The sequence below is a fragment of the Talpa europaea genome (assembly GCF_964194135.1).
Source record: "Talpa europaea genome assembly, chromosome: 13".
NCBI classification, from domain to species: Eukaryota; Metazoa; Chordata; class Mammalia; order Eulipotyphla; family Talpidae; genus Talpa; species Talpa europaea.
The window spans coordinates 217,057-236,017 of record NC_140080.1 but is presented as its reverse complement, the minus strand read 5'-3'; the positions used below and the strand labels follow the sequence as shown (position 1 = coordinate 236,017).

General features: G+C 56.6%; 1 protein-coding gene across 1 annotated transcript in view; it reads right to left on the bottom strand.

Annotated features, from left to right (window-relative positions):
* The window catches only part of TSPAN5 (tetraspanin 5), a gene marked incomplete at both ends in the record, with an annotated part of 99,470 nt that extends 81,586 nt beyond the window's left edge, over positions 1 to 17,884 (bottom strand). Inside the window, one exon of the mRNA XM_084252174.1 lies at positions 17,804 to 17,884. Coding sequence (XP_084108300.1) covers positions 17,804 to 17,884 — 81 coding nt within the window. The remainder of the gene's footprint in view (positions 1 to 17,803) is intronic.
* Positions 17,885 to 18,961: the final 1,077 nt, after the last annotated feature.

Here is an 18,961-nt window from a genome sequence, read left to right as displayed (position 1 = left end):
CCTCCCCACTCCAGAGAACGAGCAGTCACACAGCTGCCGAAGAAGTGACCGTCAGCCAACCCAACTGTGACAGGTGCTCAGGAGGAACAGTCTGGGTGCGGTGAGAGAAGATGCCAAGGCCTGAGCTGGCCACCCCTCGTGCTCGTGGTAGCACATGAAGGCTCTGAAGTGGGGAGACCCTGAAGGCAGAGAAGACAGCAGGCAGGAGAGGACAGAGGAGGGGGGGCGGGGGGCCGGTGCAGGTGGCAGCTCCAGGAACCAGGCGAATGGGCAGCAGTGCCAGGATCAGGCCACGGGGGGCCACCTGGCCACAGGTGCAGATAGACAGCGGGGAGAGAGGCAGGAGGCTTGTGAGGCCGGGCCAGGGCCAGGGCCAGGGCCACGGCTGTTCCGGGGCCGTGTGGGCGGGTGTGACAGAGATAGAGGCGGCTGCCAAAGGCCCTGAAGGCAGCAACAAGGCGGCAGGATTCTGGCTCAGCCCAGTCGAGGGGCCTGGGCATAAGACAGCAGAGCCAGTCCTCACACAAGCTACGCTGCCCTAGCACCCTGTCATCTTTTCACACGGTCTCAAAAATTCCTTGCAACAGAATGTTGAAATGCCGGTCACCGCAGCATCCCTCACCCATGAATCAATGATTCCTTCCACCTCTGAAGGACGGAGGCAGCTGGATCTCTGGGGCTGCAGGACCCCAGGGCCCAGCATCACTGCCGAAGGGGGCGCCTGCCTGTGTGAGTGGCCCCTGGCTCTCAGGGCCTGTCCACTGTCAGTGGGCACACACGCACGTGCACCCTGTCCCCTTTGAGTGACTGTATTATTTGCAATAAAACTCATTTATGAAGAACTATCACAAAGCGTGTGCTGCAGACGAAGTCAGGAGGCAAACCCTTGTTCGATGCTCTGTCCCGATTTCAATTGTGTGACCACAAAGTCACCACTCCTGTCTCTTACCAGACACACCCAACTCTTGCAAAACGGTGCGAGGAAGTGCTGGGAACAGCAAGGAGGACGGTGGCTCTGGGAAGAGAGACTGTCCTGGACACAGAAGATGGTCCACAGGTGAAGCCTGAGCAGCGGGGGGAAACCAGCGAGAGACTGAATCAGGGAGAAGACGAAAGCGCCGTTTTTGGAAATCCCTTTGGACTTGAACTAAAACACAGCAGAAGTGAGGCGAGGGCTACTGAAGACGCCCTGCAGGCCCGGGAGCACGGCGGACAGGCTCCTCTGAGGCGGACAGTGGTACTCTCACATTAGTGAACGTCTGAACCTATTCCACTTAAAGGATCCCCCGCTTTTCAGCAGCGTTTGCTTGAACCCGTGGACGCGTGCGCGGCCGCCGCGTGCAAACCCAGCAGTTGTGCAGTGCGGGACCCGCCAGCTGGACTCGGCTGCCTTCAGGGAGGGGTCGCTCCTGGAGATACTTCCCCTGACCCACGCGGGTCTTACGTAAGTCCCACAGTGAGCATGGATCTCGATGACTGCGGGCAGTTAATGATCTTCACATCATAAAACAACCACAAAATATTGTTTATAATTTGGCTCTGACTAGATGTCAGCAGGCGTCATGATGGAGACAAGAGAAGTGGGGTTTGACGTCTAAGGTCACATACTTGACCCTTGCGTCCTCTCTCCTTCTAGAACCTGCATTTCAGGCCTTGCTCTACGTATTATCCTATCGCAGAGAGCAGGCAAGGACACTTTCAAGGCTCTATCACAAAGAAGAAACACAGAAAATATTGTTCCAAACAAATGTTCTTACTGGGTTGCATCAGCTGCGTAACTGTTAGTTATCGGCGCTCCCTGACAGCTGTCATCGTCCGTGTGTCTCTGAGTGACTGTGTTGTCACCAGCCACCTTCCTGGTGGTGCAAGGGGTTAAGTCTCGGCACTGTGAAGCTGTCTGCAGCCTCTGCAGCATGAGTTCTATCCCCGGTCAGGGAGCTACCCACATGGCACAGACCTCTCCTGCCTCCCCACTGCTCTGCTCAGCAGTGCATTTCATCAGTCTGCCTGTTCTGCTCCCCGCTCTGTCTCTGGTGAATCCTTTCACCCCCACACCTCTGGCCTGCACCCCGGTTTTTGTATGCATAAATAAATAAATCTTCAAAAACAAATGCCTAGGCCAGCCTGGCGGTCACGGCCTCGTTCTCCAACAGGTCAGCTAACTGACTGCCTGGGAAGAATCTGCCCCATGAATACCACCAAGCAAACTTGCCACAGTCCTACTCAGCGGCGACTCTGAGACAGCCCGGCCCTTCCTCATGCTGGGCCTTGTGGCTTGGGCCGACTCTCTCTGGTCCCTTCTTCAGGGCCATGGGGCTAGCAGGCTCCGCATCTGCGCCTGTGCCCCCTGGGTGCCCAGCCGTGGCCGCCAGGCCCCTGCAGTCAGCTGCTCCCACTCAAAGCCAACCACTCACTCGTGTCCATTTGCAGCTTGCCCAGCTTGGGTGAAAACAACTCTCAGTAAGAGGCCTTGGGCTCCTATCCCCCTGGCCAGACACCGTCAGTGGTCTCAAGACAGCCTCCAGGCAAGACATGAGAAGTGCTGGCCTCTGTGATAAAGCAGCAGAGGGCTGGCCAGGTCACCCCGGGATGGGCACGAGGAACAGCTGCAGCTAAGCATGAGAGGAAGTCGAAGGGGTGGGCAGCTGCTCCGGCCAGCACCCCTCGGCAGGTCCAGCTGACTGCAGCCCGCTCTGTGGGGGACAGATGGCACGCACGAAACGCGGGTGCAGTCCCCCACAGGGACGGCGAGGCCTGGCCACCGACAGCACCTTCCCCGGGCGAGAAGGAAGCAGGCGCTTCTCCGGCAGGTTGCCCAGCAGGGTCCACGGTGTGGCCACCACCTCACCCCGCCTCGCAACTGTCCCAAAAGAAACAGACCAGAGTGACCAGGTCACTGTTCACAGTCACATGGCTTGGAGGTCTCAGCTTCAATACCCGCCACTTTGATGCTGCTACTCCGCCCAGCCACCAGGGAGGGAAAGCTCCATGACAAAAATAAAGAGCTAAGTCCCTTTTGGTAGGACCTGTGCTGTCTGCAGCTCATCAGTTCAAAACAGAACACATTCCACTACGCTCACTCCCCAAAGCCAAACAGGACCTACGTGACTCCGTGGACCAAGCTCCTCCACAGACTCTTCCAACACCTAATGTCTGGTTCAAATCAAGTATGAACAGCATTAGGGATGACAAAGAATTTCAAATAGCACCAGTGCCAGCAAGTTCCCGCTATTCAATATGCAACTTTATGTGCAAATTAATTGGAAGCCTTTGTGTTGCTGCTAACTTACAAGTCACATATGGACTCCATATGAAGCTGCAGTTTTCTAGTCCATTCATTCCAAAACACGAGAGTAATACATAATAAATAACCCGAGACCCCACTTAACGCAAGCAGGGGTGACGTGCATCGAAGCAACTGCACCAAATCCTTTCAGTAGAACCAAGTGGTGTCGAGCCGGCCCCAGGCCACTCGGCACACATAGCCACGGCCTGACAGCAAGCGCCACCTTCCCCCGGCTCCACGCCAACCCGGGGGGAAACAGATGCCTCCCCGACCTCGGGAGCCCAACCCCCACAGGGACGCCGCCCACACTCCCTCGGCACCGTCCCCACACAGCCAGGAGGGCCAAGCCCAGAGGACCTAACTCCCAGCACAGCAGCTGGTCCTGCTCTATAAATGGGGGCTCTGCTGAAAAGTTTGGCTGGAGGGTGAGGAGTCCATGAAGAGGGAAAAAATGTGGGAAAGAGAGGTAAAAATTAGAGGCCTATATGGTTTTTAAAGTCCCATTCAGGGCCTCCCTGGTGGTGCGAGGGGTTAAGCACAACACTGTGAAGCTGGCCGCAGCCTCTGCAGCCTGAGTTCGATCCCCAGCCGGCCAGGGAGCTGACCCACAGGGCGCAGCAGACCTCTCCTGTCTCACCCGCCGCTCCCCTCAGCCGTGGATTTCAGTGGATTCGCCTGCGCTGCTCCCCACTCTGTCTCTGATGAGTCCTCTCACCCCCACTCCTCTGGCCTGCACCCCATGTCTTGTATGCATAAATAATCTTTAAAAAATATATAAATAAAATAAATAAAGTCACAGTCAGCACATAAATCCTAAGCTTATATAATCAGGACGGCAATGGACCTTTTGAAAGATGGCTCCAGAGCCCGGGCGCGAGGACGACCCGCCCAGAACCCTGGTTGGCCTTTCAGAGACTGCGAAGGGGGCTCAGCGCTCCGCCAGGCATAAAGCCCTGTCTTTTCAACTCTGGAATTAAGCTCACAGAAAGGACGGGATGGGGGAGTTCACAGAAAGGATGCTTACAATTAAAAAACTGCATTTGAAAGGTTCTTGGCAATAATTCATGGTCTATTGGTGCCTCCAGCTAAGATGTGGTAATTTCATGTTCAAAGAGTTCGTTTTCTAGTCTTAATCACAAACCAAAAATACAACAGCCTTTTTTCCTGTTTATGTCTTAGATACTAAAATTGATCTCTGATTTTCATTTTTAACTTAAAAAAGTTTCATTTAGTTAACATATATACGGTGACAGGACAGCTTAGCCTTTTATCACAAATGAAACTGTTTAGAGGTCATATTGGCTTTTAAGCAGTTTTTCTCTCCTCGGAGAGAGCACATAATCCAAGCATCTAGAGCAGCATTTAACATGCATGAAGGATGCAGGTCATATATTGATTATGCACATCACCTGAGGAGATATATACATATATACTATATATATATATATATATATGGTATTTAAATGGATATAAATGTTATTTCACAAAACAAAAGGATATTTTCATTTCTAAAATAACGATTTTGTATCTTACAGAAAGATGAATAAAACAACCTATGTGCAGCTGTTTCAAATCCTCACTGGGGACTAATTCTGAAACGCTCACACCACAGAGTAAGGACATTAGGGACTGTTAAATCTTCAGACTCAGGGAAAAAGCAAACACCACAGATAATTATATCATCTGGCCACCTCTCTGTTGAGTTTCTTTTTGAAAAAAGCCTACACGAAGCTAACAGAACATGAAGGCAGCATGATTTCCCCTAAGATTCCAGGGCCAAGACTGAGAGGCCCGTGGGCAGCGCCTGGGAGCGGCCCTGGCAGGGAGCAGAGCCTGGACACCTAGCCACACGCCTCCACGGGAAGGTCATGATGAAAAACGCCGCAAACTGCCAGCCCAGTGCCTTGAGTTTCTGGTTTTTGTTTTTTAACACTGACTCAAGTGCAGGGTTTTTCAAGTGCCGGGTTTTTGAAGTGCCTAAAGCAGATTTATTGATTTTCTCTTTCGGTTGTGTGAAATTCATGTTTATTCACCAGTAGTATTTGTCCTGCATGTTGAAAACACTTATTCTAGGGCCTCCCCTCTGGTGCAGCGGTTGAGCACTGGGTTGCGAAGCTGCCCGCAGCCTCTGCAGCACTGGTTCGATTCCCGGCTGCTCCCCGGCCACCGGAGGAGGGTCCCACATGGAGCGCAGACCTCTCCTGCAGCCCGCTGCTCCCCTCAGCAGTGTACTTCGTCAGTCTGCCTGTTCTGTTCCCCGCTCTGGCTCTGGTGAATTCTCTCACCCTCCTGCGCTTCTGACTGTACCCAGTGCTTGTATAAATAAATAAATAAATCTTTAAAAAAGAAAAGAAAAGAAAACACGTATTCTAAATGTCATCCTGAGCCAGAAAGGGGCCACAGCTGTGGGGGGGTAGGGGGAGAAAAGCCCCCCACTGGGACATCCAGTGCTTTGTCCCCCTCTCTGAATATTTATTTGTTCACTGTTCTAGAGCATCCGTCTCTACTTTTAATATAAGGGAACCAAATATAGGTGTGTTACTGCAATTGTAGTAAATTTCTTTTTCTTTTTTTAAAGATTGATTTACTTATGCAGATAAGAGCTGGGGCGCAGGCCAGAGGTGTGGGGGGTGAGAGGAGTCACCAGAGACAGAGTGGGGAACAGAACAGGTGGGTCCACTGAAATCCACTGCTGAGGGGAGCAGCCGGGAGACGGAAGAGGTCTGTCACGCCATGTGGGTTGCTCCCTGGCTGGGGATTGAACTCGTGCTGCAGAGGCTGCGGACAGCTTCATAGGTTGCGTCTTCACCCCTTGCGCCACCAGGAGGCCCCCACTGTATACTTTTTACAAAAGGAAAGCATAAAAAAACTGTCCTATTGTTTGTAAAAAAAAAAAAAAAAAAAGGCATCGTCAATGGACTATCCCCAGATGGAACGCAACCAACGTAACCTCCTTCAGCAACTGCAGGAGGAGGAGGGCTGGGCGAGGGGGAGCAGGAGAGGAAGGACCCGTAGAGACGCGCTCCCAAGGATTCAGGATGGACGTCCTGTTACCTGAGATCCAATTTCCAAAGCATTCTCCTCCGTACACCTACGATGTGAGTCCTGCTGGGCCTGCCTTAGCAATTTTTTCAGAAGTGGGGTACCCCACCTTTTTCCCCAGCTGGAAACAGAACTGGCATAGGCAAATATGCCAACACCTCCCCCAACCATTTTATCTCTACAGACGCAGCCAGCTCACTGACAGGCTTCAGCTCGCACACGCATGCCTGCCTTCAAATTACTCAGAGCAGTGCTCCCCAAAGTTCCCTAGTGACCTGGGGTGCCAGAAGAGACCATTCTGATTGCTGCATTAAACCAGCTGGAATAAGAAAGTTATTTCCTTTTCAACTGTCTTTTAATCCTGCCCAGTGAAGGAGGAAGTCTCCACTGGCTGCCAGGAGGCAAAAACACACTGCACACTTGCTGGCCTCCAGGTACCGGGAAAGCCGGCTCCGAGGCTGGCACCAGCAAGCTCCCCAGCAGGTAATACGCCACATGACTGACTTTGCGTGCATTTGAATAGTGATATTTTTCAAGTTTCCTTTTTAAATAAATGGTTTAAAAACAGAGCTGAGGGCCTCCCTGGTGGAACAGGGGTTAAGTCTCAGCACTATGAAGCTGTCCGCAGCCTCTGCAGCATGAGTTCAATCCCCAGGGAGGTGACCCACATGGCGGGGCAGACCTCTCCTGTCTCCCTGCTGCTCCCCTCGGCAGTGGATTTCAGTGTATCCGCCTGTTCTGCTCCCCACTCTGTCTCTGGTGAATTATCTCAATCCACGTACCTCTGGCCTGCACCCCAATTCTTGTATGTATAAATAAATTTTAAAAACCCAGAGTTGATTAAGAAGAAAAGAATGAGTTTGAAAGGCCTAGATCCTTACAATTCAAAATGAGATCGAAGCGCCAGCAGCAACACCTCACCTGGGGGCCTGTGAAAGGCACCCTGGCCCCAGCCCCCGCTCTACTGGATCAGATGCTGCAGTTTAAACAAGGCCCCACCCACGCCATGACCCATGCTGCCATCTGAGAAGCTCAGGGAGGGCGAGCTTGGCTCAAACCAAGCAGGCTGTTTACAGATGACTGAGCTATAGGATCCTCTGCTCTGCAGCACCCGCTGGGGCCCTCCAGACACTCACAGACATGAGCTTAGGGCCTGGAGCACAAGGAAGCGATTCTGGTGTCATCCCAGTGCAGAGTGGAGCTCCATCAGCGGCTGTGAGGGGCCTGGGGGCGTTGCAAGCTCTGTCAGCATGCTCCTGTGCCCTGCTGGGCCCACCACGTGTGGTCTACCATGGAACCCCTCAGGGAAGAGGCCACACGACCCTCCCCCGCCAGGGCTGGGCTCTGTGCCCCTCCATCACTGCCACGACGGTTTGTTCCTGCACCTGCTAATTTGCACAGCACTCGCCTTCCCTCCCAGACTCGAGTCCAGGTAGAGATTGTGCTGGAAATGGGCAGCCCCGTCCTCTGTTCAGGTGACGCTGGGGGCACTCTCCAGGTGAGTCTGCAGCGCCCAGAGGAGAGGCCAGCCAGTCACTGTCCACCCAGACGGGGGCCCACTCAGTCTATCAGCAGGTCCTCTGGGCCAAAGTCCCAGCTCTGAGCCAACTGAAAGGCCAAACGGGAAGCCCCGAGAACAGCCTCCCTATTCACCTTCAGGACCTAGAGAATGTGTCTGAGTTTCAGAGTAAACCAGTGACGAGCATACGCAGGACTTAACGCTGCACACACGAGTGGCCAGTAAGCTGTCCTTAGCGCCATCTGGGCTTTCCAGAGCTTGGAAAGATGTTTCTGTCTCCCCCAGGTATTAGGCCCAACACCAGGCAACAGAGCTCAGCTTCCCACTGCAAACACTAACACGCGACAGCTCTGTCTTACAACGAAAACGGAGAGTGAATCCAACTGGGGAAGGGGCGGGGGGAAATTCACAAACAACAGACCTGAATTTTCGGTCTGGTCTCCGCAATAAGAATGACATGCCACTCGTTACCACGAAAGGAACAGTGTGAGCATTTTCAGATCTTTTCTCCCTTTAATTATTTCGACAATGCACTCCCGTAGGCAGAATATTCCAGAGAACAAAAAATACATGTTTCAATGTAGGGTTATTTTAACAACGAACGAGTTTAGGGGAAACAATCAAAAGAAATTAAGGATGTCGAGGAAAATAATAATTGCTAATAGCTACTGAGTATTCCAAGAGTTTCTACGTATTAGCTTCTCTAATCCTCAGAACTGCAAGATCGATGTTAGGTTTCAACACTACTGTCAACCATTAATCAATATGGCCACCTAGAACGCCAGGCGGCAGCTGAGCAGAGGACCTGACTTCGCGGTGAGCAAGTGCCCTAAGGTCACAGGCCGGGAATGGAGCTGGTCAAAACTGCAGACATGCTCAGGGTCTGGTCTCCTTGACAGCAAACCCACCGTCTCCACCAGAGGACGAGCGTGCCTGGGTCAGGACGAGCCACTTACCTCTCTCACTCTGTGCCGCATACAGAATTTTCTGAAAAGGTCAGTGGCCTGGGGTGTCCTCGTCAGGCAACGGGCTGGCCCACCGAAACACGACAGCCCCTTAAAGCAGGAGAACTAAGTTCTGGCATTAAATGCTTCAACAGCACTTGGAAATACTCACTTGGCAGAATGAAGTTTTAAGGATGCTTCAGGGGAAATATTAACAGTTGGGGGAAATTTTTGTTGGAAGCAAAACATTATACTTTGAGAAATGCTGAAGTCAAGTATTCCTCTTTTATTAGGACAACTTAATTAAGGACAGAGCATTAAAATTGTTGGCCTGAATATTTATTAGAGCACCAGCTGTTCCCTGCAGGTTTTCAGAAATTCAAGTGTTAGTGCCAAGTATAATTTAGAAAAGATTTCAACAAGTAAAAAGAGTCCTGAGTCCTGCAATACTTTGACGAATAAATCTTGGCTGGAAGAAGAACAGGACACTGCTGAGCCTGTTCAGGGAGGGGACAGCAAATGTTCTCCCTCCATTTCCAAATTCCATTGTGTTTCTGAGGTTGGTGGTTACATTATTTAAAAATTAGACCTTGCATTTCACAATCCGTTGTCCTTTGTGTAGGCATAGGCGATAGCAGAGTGTTAAACAGACGGTTCTGGCATCTTTCTGTGTCGTGTTGAGTTGTGTTTAGAAGTGGTAAGACCTGAAAATCCCAGCAAAACATCCCAGAGAACTTCGGTTTTTGTTCAAACTTTTATTTCTTACCAAAGATTTCCACTTTAGAAGCCCAACAAAAATATAATATCTAAATTTTTAAAAAGAGGTGGGATAAAGGAAAACAATGGGGAAATGCATTAGGCCTATTCTGAAAATTCTGCATAGAAACCTTGCTTTCTTTTTTTTTTTTTTAAGATTTATTTCTTTATGTATACAAGAGCTGGGGTGCAGGCCAGAGGTGTGGGGGGTGAGGGGATTCACCAGAGACAGAGTGGGGAGCAGAACAGGCAGACAGACTGAAATACACCGCTGAGGGGAGCAGCGGGCGAGACAGGAGAGGTCTGCTGCGCCGTGTGGGTAGTTCCCTGGCCAGGGATCGAACTAGAGCTGCAGTGGCTGCGGACTGCTTCATAGTGCTGAGTCTTAACCCCTGTGCCACCAGAAGGCATTTCTAAAGAAAACCTACACAGTTTCAGCCAGAGAGGAGAAATGCCCTTGCAGGGCACCGCAGCCCAGGCCACGGCCGTGGAAGGTGACTCCCTGCCCCCCACAAGTGTGCAGTCATGGCTGCAGGCAAAGGAGGGCGCCCCCAAAGGGATAGCATTTGACTGAGAGGCGGCAGGGTGGGGCTGCCCGAGGCCACAGTGAGCAGACAGGCAGCCGACTTGCTCATTTAGCTTTTAGGCTTTTCAGGTTTAAAAACATGCTGGCTTTAGCAATTCCACTCCTAGGTATTTACCCAACGGACACAGAAGCATCCATTCCAAAGAACACCTGCACCCCTATGTTTACAGCAGCACTGTTTACAATAGCTAAGCTTTGGAAACAGCCCAAATGCCCAAAAATAGATGACTGGATCAAGAAGATGTGGTACATATACACCATGGAATATTACTCAGCATTCAAAAAAAGATAAACACATGCAGTTTGCAGCAACATGGATGGCGCTGGGAGGGATCATGCTCAGCGAAATAAGCCAGAAAGAAAAAGAAAAATACCGGATGGTCTCACTCATAGCAGGAATCTAGAAAACCTAAATAAGGGACCAGGAAAAAGAACTATAAGAAAGAAAAAAATCGAAATCAACAAACAACTATGAACCAGAGACACACTTTGGGGGGGGGGGGCGGGGAAAGGAGGGCTTGGGGTCAAAATCAGGGGGTTGCAATTATATGGGGAATATAAAAATAAAAAAAAAACACGCTGGCTTTTCTGCATCAGTGAAAAATCCCAGGCGGGATAAAACAGGCAGCATCGTTTTTTCTCAGATGTGAAGAAGGCTGTGCTGGGGGGTCAGTCGCACCCACTGGCGCCCCCCCCCCACCCCCAGCCCAGCCCCTCCAGAGAGCGCCAGAGAAGCCCGAGGCACCGGGAGCAAGTCAGGCCTCCAGCATCAGAGCCAACTGCAGGGATTTAAAGACAGACACCAAGACTGAAGTTTCTTGTAAGGCCTCCCGTCAGGCTGCCGAGCCACCAAGGGGTGAACGATCAGCGAAGCCTGAGGGGTCACCCATGTGAGTTGGAGGGACGGCCTGTGCACAAGAGACTCACCCACAGGAGAAAAACCCATGGGAAAAGGAACTTTTTCAAAACACGCCTCAACCGTGAAGATTCAAGAACAGGGCCTCCCCGGTGGTGCAGCGGTTGAGCGCTGGGTTGCGAAGCTGCCCGCAGCCTCTGCAGCGCCGGTTCGATCCCCGGCTGCTCCCCGGCCACCGGAGGAGGGTCCCACATGGCGCGCAGACCTCTCCTGCCGCCCGCTGCTCCCCTCAGCAGTGTCCTTCGGTCCTTCTGCCTGCTCTGCTCCCCGCTCTGGCTCTGGTGGATTCTCTCACCCTCCCGCGCTTCTGACTGTACCCAGTGCTTGTATAAGTAAATAAATAAATAGACAAATAAATAAATAAATCTTAAAAAAAAAAAAGGAAAAAAAAAAAGATTTAAAAAAAAAAAAAAAAAAGATTCAAGAACAGCTGAATGCCAGAACGGGTGGTCAGCAAACATCCTCACCGTACCCCAAAGCAGCAAACCTGACGGCTGGGCTTCGGGGCCTGAGGGTAAGGAGCGGCGGGGCCTCTTCGCACATCTCAGGACGCCCAGGCTGCTGGAGGCGCAGCCTGAAGAGCGCTGGCCAGGTGGGACACTGGGGTCAAGCATTGTCTCAGGTCCAGTAACGAGCTGGAGGGTCAGGGGTTTGGGTTAGCACGCAGCCTGGGGGAGGGGGCTTCACCCCTGAGACACGGGTGCTGGGTTCTGCTCCACGAGGAACTCCACTGGAGCTGACAATGCTCCTGGCCGCCAGAAACGCAGGTTCAGCCTGGCCTGGGCTCATGACAACATCTGTATTGAGAGATTTACCTTTTATGACACACTTTCACACACACACACACACACAGACACACACACGATCTCATTTAGCACTGCACGGCAGGGGCCTCCCTGGAGGCGCAGGGGTTAAACACAATGCTATCAAGCTATTGCCAGTCACTGCAGCACGAGTTCGATCCCTGGCCAGGGAGCTACCCACAGGGCGCAGCAGACCTCTCCTGACCCGCCCGCTGCTCCCCTCAGCAGTGTACCTCGGTTGATCTGCCTGTTCTGCTCCCCGCTGTCTGTAGGGAATCCTCTCACCCCCGCCCCCTGCACCTCGGGCCTGCATTCTAGTTCTTGTATGCATGAATAAATAAATCATTAAATATATATATATATATATATAGAAAGAGAGAGACAGACAGACAGACAGACACAGACAGAGAGGAGGAAGAAGGTAGACTAACTCCGGGGTATCAGACAAGGGTTGGCGGTGTCCCTGTGAACTCGGCGCCGTGGAATACAGCCGGACATGGAAATGCAGCACGAGCTCCAAAGTCCTGCCCGCTGAGGGCCCCGGGCGTGACACCTCAGGGCAACGAGCACACAGGGTCCCCACACCCCGGCTTCTAAACACCTTTCCACTCCCGGGAACTCGGCTCCCTCGGTGCAAAAGATCACCCAGGAATGTTACCGGGTGAGCACGGAGCACGCGTCCTGCCAGAAGGAAGGAAGGACCCCAGGGATGGTGGGACTCAAGCAGGCCCAGGACGTGGAGCAGGGAGACCCTGAGGGCCAGGCCAGGTCAAAACGAGCGGGGAGACTGACAGAACTGAACAGGCTGAGGGAAAGCAGAGGGGCTGACCTGTGATGCTGGACGTGAGTGATGGCGACACTGAACACGTGACGGGAAGGGGCTATGTACGCAGCTTCAAAGCAACTCATCGCAAAATACGTATCTTGCCAAAAAGTGTGACTTGATGACCAGTGTGGCCGACACCACCTCACGCGGTGACGGCGCGGCCAGCGGCCCTGGCAGGACGCGGGACAATGCGGCGCCACTTGGGTCATTTTCCTGCCAAAGATGCGCACCCGAATCCGAGAGTGAGGCCATGGCAGGCGAAGTCAAACGGAGGCAAATCCTACTGAACAACTGACAGGGAATCTCCACAAATGACAGCGCTGGGCGGAATGAGCAGGAAGCCCCAACTAAACGGGACGCGGGGCTCTAGACTCCGGAGCCTCCCAAGACGTGGACGAGGGCTGGGGCCGGAAGGGGGTGTGTCTCTCAGACCCCCGGGCCTGGGTGCTGCCCTGGGCTTCTCAGGGGAACATCGTCCTCTGCAGGAAATACCTGAGTGGAGGGACTTTTTCTCAAGGGACTCTACTGCCATTTCTCTGCAGGGTCCAGAAAGTTTCAAAACAAAAATTAAAATCAACAACTGTATATTCAGTGGATGGAAGTTTCGGGAAACAGATCACATCTACAATCGCTGCGAACGGAGGAAACGCTCTGGTGGCCAAGACATCCTTAGAAGGTTAGGCGGGTGCCCCGAGCACAGACTCCCTGAACAGCGGTGAGGGGAGCTGGAGTCCAGCACCTCCCGGGGATTCTGTCCCTCACTCTACACACCTGTATTAAACCCCTGCCGTGAAAATGCCGGCAACAGGGCCGTGAAGACGCCTGAGACATGGTCTCTGCAGACAAGAGTGCCGAAGCCATGCTTGAACACCACCTTTAACACTCCAACGTTCATTTATGAATTTTCAACAGACCAGACAATTGCTTATTCGCCGCTCATAGCCTTGAACACTTCCATCCCAACTTTCTGTGCCTGTGGGTGGTGTTCACTGAGGCACATGCAAGAACTTGATCACTCTTCAATTATGAGCAGGTGTAAGTGACTTACGCCATGTTTTATTTTAGAATAGCAAGTGTTTCCTAAAATAAGTTTCAAAAAACAAACGATAGCTTTAATTACTGGGAGAGAGTGAACTTTCCCAGAGTGAGCCCTGCCATGTTCTTCAACACCTCAGAAGTCACCCCTCATCTGTGTCTCTAATTTCCTCACCTGTCACAGGTATCACGGTAGGCTCAGAGGATGCTTGGAGAGGCGCACGAGGACGATGTCATAACGACAAAGTTCTGCTAAGAGACAAAGGGTTGCTTGTACCCTTGGCCAGGGACTATTGAGACAGAGCGCTCCATCTAGATGGGCTCATGCTGGCAATTTATAGTAGATGGAATATTATTCTGTTTTCCAAATTTTCTCCTCAGCTTCATTTCCATCTTCCAGGCATGTCATCAAGTGCGAGTGCTTCAGTGCTTCTCACTGACCCAAGACAGAGCAGGCCACACACGTCAGCACCACCTTGTTTCCCCACTGAGGTCTGCACACCTTCCTGACACTCTCCCCGTGTGACACGTCCATAGCCATATTTAGCTTTCTTCCCACCACCTCCCTGTAATTCAAAAGACAATTTAGATTCCCATATGGTCGCCATCGAAGCTAACAGATGTCTAGCAAATTAAAACAAAAATGATGGCTTACAAACTGCTGATGTATCATCATTCCAGAGCATCTTACAATTTACAGTGAATCACAAGATAAGGCTTCCTATCCGGTGCCCTATAGCCTCTCCCAAGGTCCCCTGAATCGCTTTCTCTCTGAATTGAAACGCTGTAGAAAAAACTGGGATGCAGCATCTGCCGCCAATCCAGGGCAAACCTTCAACGAAAGGCACAACGTGGTGGCTGAACCCACCAGAGAGAAACTTAGCCCAGAACATCCCGGGCAGCACTGACGCTGAGAAAGTGACTTGGTTGCCCCAAGCCACCCAAGGCTTCCATGGCCCTGGGAGCTTTCTTCTGATGAGCGGTTAAGTGCAATGAATCCATTCACCTCAGCTCCTCGGTAGACCTGAGGCCGGGTTCCGGCGCCGCAGGGCGGCACTACAGGAAGTGTGGAGACAACAGGGGAGCCCGTGTTTGTGCTGGGCAATACATCGCCTCCCTGCACCCTGAGAACACGCGAGTGCAGGATGCCATTTTCTCTTTATAAACAAGAAGTTAAGGTCCGTGCATCAGACTACATTCTCCGGAAATGACCACGACCCACACGACCTTGACACTCGTCCATCAAAAGCTGGAATCTCTTTCTTCATCCCCTTGAAAGGGAGCGGGCTCCCCATGAGCTCGAGCCAGGGAAACAGAGGGAAGAAACCCTGGGCCAGTTCCCACCAGTTCAGCCCAAGACGGGAGGCAGGCCTGACGGAGCCCCAGCAGGCACAGCTGTTGAGAGTGCCACCCGCCCCCCACCCCGCCACGAGCCGTCAGATGACTCCAGCCCATCATGTCGCTGCGCGGCTGCCCGAGCCGCCGGTGCAAATCTCCCAGATGAGCCTGGGAGAACAGAACTCTGAGGCACAACACTAAGATATTGCTCGTAACCAAGAAGTGCTGGGGATGTTTGTTACGAACCAACAGGAGAACAGAATACTGAGACCGTTCACTTGCCCGTGAACAGAAAGAGCCTGAATCCAAGAGGGCAGAGCAAAGCAACTGTCAGGGATGGGTTACAGGACGAGGACTGAGTACCCAGAAGAAGCAACCTTAAGGCAAAATCCTCTTTCTCTTTCCGTCCCCGCTCCAGAGCAGCCCCCAGGCTTTCCAAAAAACACCGAACCAAAACCGAAAGGGATCTTTAGACAAGTCTCCATGAGAGAAAAAAGGTGTGTGACTGAAGCAGTGTGCCAGCCGCACCGCCTTCGTTATCTATCCCTGACTAGCTCCTCTGGTTTTCATCCCTAAAATAGCAGGCCTCAGCAAACTCATTCTTTGTCAGAACTGGAAGAAACCGTACTCAGAGCCTTCATTTTAACAGTGGGAAGGTGAGGCCTGGGCCGCTCACTGATCGGCAAGGAGTCGAATCGCTGGTCCCTAAGAGGCGCCATCTCGGGCCAGGGCACTGCCTGCGCCACTGCATTTCGCCAGCACCACGCGCCGCTGCCGTACTTCAAGCACCTCTGAGCCTCACTGTGTGGAGCGGGGCTGTCTGGCACGAGGCACGGGCGGGACCGCGCCGGTGCAGACCTGCCGGGCCTGGGGAGCGAGGCCTGGACCCCAGAGGTCGCCTCCGGAGCCCTGTTCTTCAGGAGCACCTGTCTCAGCCGGGATCTCTGTGACCACACCTCACGGCCGCCTTCTGCTGCCCACCGCTGCAAGCCACGGCGCCCACGGACTGGGAGGTTAAACGTGGGCACTGGCGGAGCGGCAGCAGGAAAGGAGGTTCGGGCGCAGGAAGGAGGCGAGAGCTCTGAGGACAAAGGCGCCCACCGAACAGTCCCGCCTGCAGCAGCGGGGCAGCCTCAGCAGAGCCTGCCTTCGGGTTCCGCAAGGCCGCCCGGGAAGGCGGACCTTCAGAACCAGGCCAGACGGCTGTGCCGGGGCTCTCCGTGCGAGCTTCCCGTCCTTCGCGGTTCCCACATGCAGGGCTGCTGCTCCCAGCTCACCCAGGACAACACTCATGCTCCTCCGTGCGCTTCACCAAATGACACTCAACTGGAGAAACGGGTCCAAATCCCTTTATTTCCTCCACCTCTGGCCAGACCCGGGAGGAAGCCCGGGTGTCCTGCGAGAGGCGCCCTCAGGACGCCCCACGCAGGCCGGTGAGGCCCACGCCCAGCACGTCCCCGGGAAACGCGGCTGCCCGACCCCCCCCCCAGGGCGGCGCTGCGGGGGTCGGCAGGGCCGCTGCCAGGCCTGGCTGTGGGCGGCCCCCCGGGCGTCCTCGCGCCACCTGCCGCGCGCGGCCCCTGCGTCCTCCTGCGGACGGACGCGCGTGGGGACGGGGCGCGGGGACGCGCGTGGGGACGGGCGCGGGGACGGGGGCGCGGGGACGGGGACGGGGCGCGGGGACGCGCGTGGGGACGGGCGCGGGGACGCGCGCGGGGACGGGGCGCGGGGACGCGCGTGGGGACGGGCGCGGGGACGCGCGCGGGGACGGGGCGCGGGGACGGGGCGCGGGGACGGGGCGCGGGGACGGGGCGCGGGGACGGGGCGCGGGGACGGGGGCGCGGGGCGCGGGGACGGGGCTCGGGGACGGGCGCGGGGACGGGGACGGGGGCACGAGGATGGGGGCGCGGGGACGGGGACGGGGCGCGGGGACGGGGGCGCGGGGACGGGGGCGCGGGGACGGGGCGCGGGGACGGGGGCGCGGGGACGGACGGGGACGGGGCGCGGGGGCAGGAGCGGGACCAGCCGCGGCGGGAGGAGCCGGGAGACGCGCCCCGCAGCGCGGACGCCGGGATACAGGGGGGCCGGGGCCTCCACGCCGAGCAGCCCAGCCCCGCGCACCCCGTCTTCCCTCCCGGGGCGCGGCGAGGAGAGCGCAGCGCGGAGGCGGCCCGCGGGGACCCTTTGTCTGGCGCCGAGCGCGCCGGCTCGCGCGGAACCACCACAAAGCGGGGCGCCGGCCGGGACCGCGGCTGCCCCCCCCCCGCGGGCCCCCCGCTGCCCGAGGCGCCCCCCGCGCCGCCGCCCCCCGCGCTGCCCGAGGCGCCCCCGGCGCGGAGGGCCCCGGCCACCCCGGCCACCCCGGCCACCCCGGCCACCCCGGCCCCGGCCCGCCAGGGGGCCCGGCCCCGCCTCTGCGCCCGCAACGCGCGCGGGTCGGAGGGCCGGGGACGGCGCACCCCGCGCGCCCCGCTCCGCGCCCCGGCGCCCCGGCTCGGCCGGCAGCACGCGCCGGTCTGGGGGAGCCGGGCCGCGCCGGGGGGCGGGGGGCGGGGGGAAGGGGGGGACCCCGGAGCCGCGCCGGGGGAGTGGGGGGCGGGGGGAAGGGGGGACCCCGGGGCCGCGGGGGGCGGGGGGAAGGGGGGGACCCCGGGGCCGCGCCGGGGGGCGGGGGGCGGGGGGAAGGGGGGACCCCGGGGCCGCGCCGGGGGGGCGGGGGGAAGGGGGGGACCCGGGCCCGCGTCCCGCTCACCCAGAAGATGACGTTGAAGCCGAAGATGAAGTACTTGATGCAGCAGCTGACCTCGGGGCCCTTGTAGTGCTTCCCGGACATCCTCGGCCGGGCCCCGGGGCCGCCCGCCGCGCTCGGGCCCGCGACTCCAGCGGCCGCGGCCGGGCGAGCGTCCAGGCGCGGGGTCCGGGCGAGCGCGCTCGGCGGCGGCCGCGGCGGGTGCTGGGGAGACACCGCCCGCGCCCCGCCCCGCGCCCCGCCCCGCCCGCAGGCCCCGCCCCGCGCCCCGCCCCGCCCGCAGGCCCCGCCCCGCCCGCAGGCCCCGCCCCGCAGGCCCACCCACGCCTGCAGCCCTCCCCGCGGCCCCGCCCCGCGACGCAGGCCCCGCCCCCGCAAGCCCCGCTCCGCCTCGCAAGCCCACTCGCGCCCGCAGCTCGGCCCCGCCCCGCGTCCGCAGCCCCGCCCCTCGACGTAATCCCCGCCCCTTAAGCCCCGCCCCGCGACGCAAGACCCGCCCCTCAAGCCCACCTGCGCCTGCCGCCCGCCCCGCGGCCCCGCCCCGCGACGCAAGACCCGCCCCACAAGCCCCGCCCCGAAGCCCTCCCCGCGGCCCCGCCCCGCGCCCGCAGCCCCGCCCCGAAGCCCCGCCCCGCGACGTGATCCCCGCCCCGCAAGGCCACCCCGCCCCGGCTCCGCCCAGAAGCCCCGCCCCGTCGTCTAAGCCCCGCCCCTGAATCACAAAGCCCCGCCCCCGGCCAGGCGCGTGCACACACCCCACACATCCCCACACACACACCCACACACACCCATGCACACCCCACACACCCACACACCCACTCCCACACACACACCCCACACACACAGCCCACACACACCCCACACACACCCCACACATCCCCACACACACACCCCACACACACACCCCACACACACACACCCCACACACACACCCCACACACACAGCCCACACACACCCCACACACACCCCACACACACCCCACACACACCCCACACACACACCCCACACACACACCCCACACACACACACCCCACACACACACCCCACACACACACCCCACACACACCCCACACATCCCCACACACACACCCCACACACACACCCCACACACACACACCCCACACACACCCCACACACACAGCCCACACATCCCCACACAC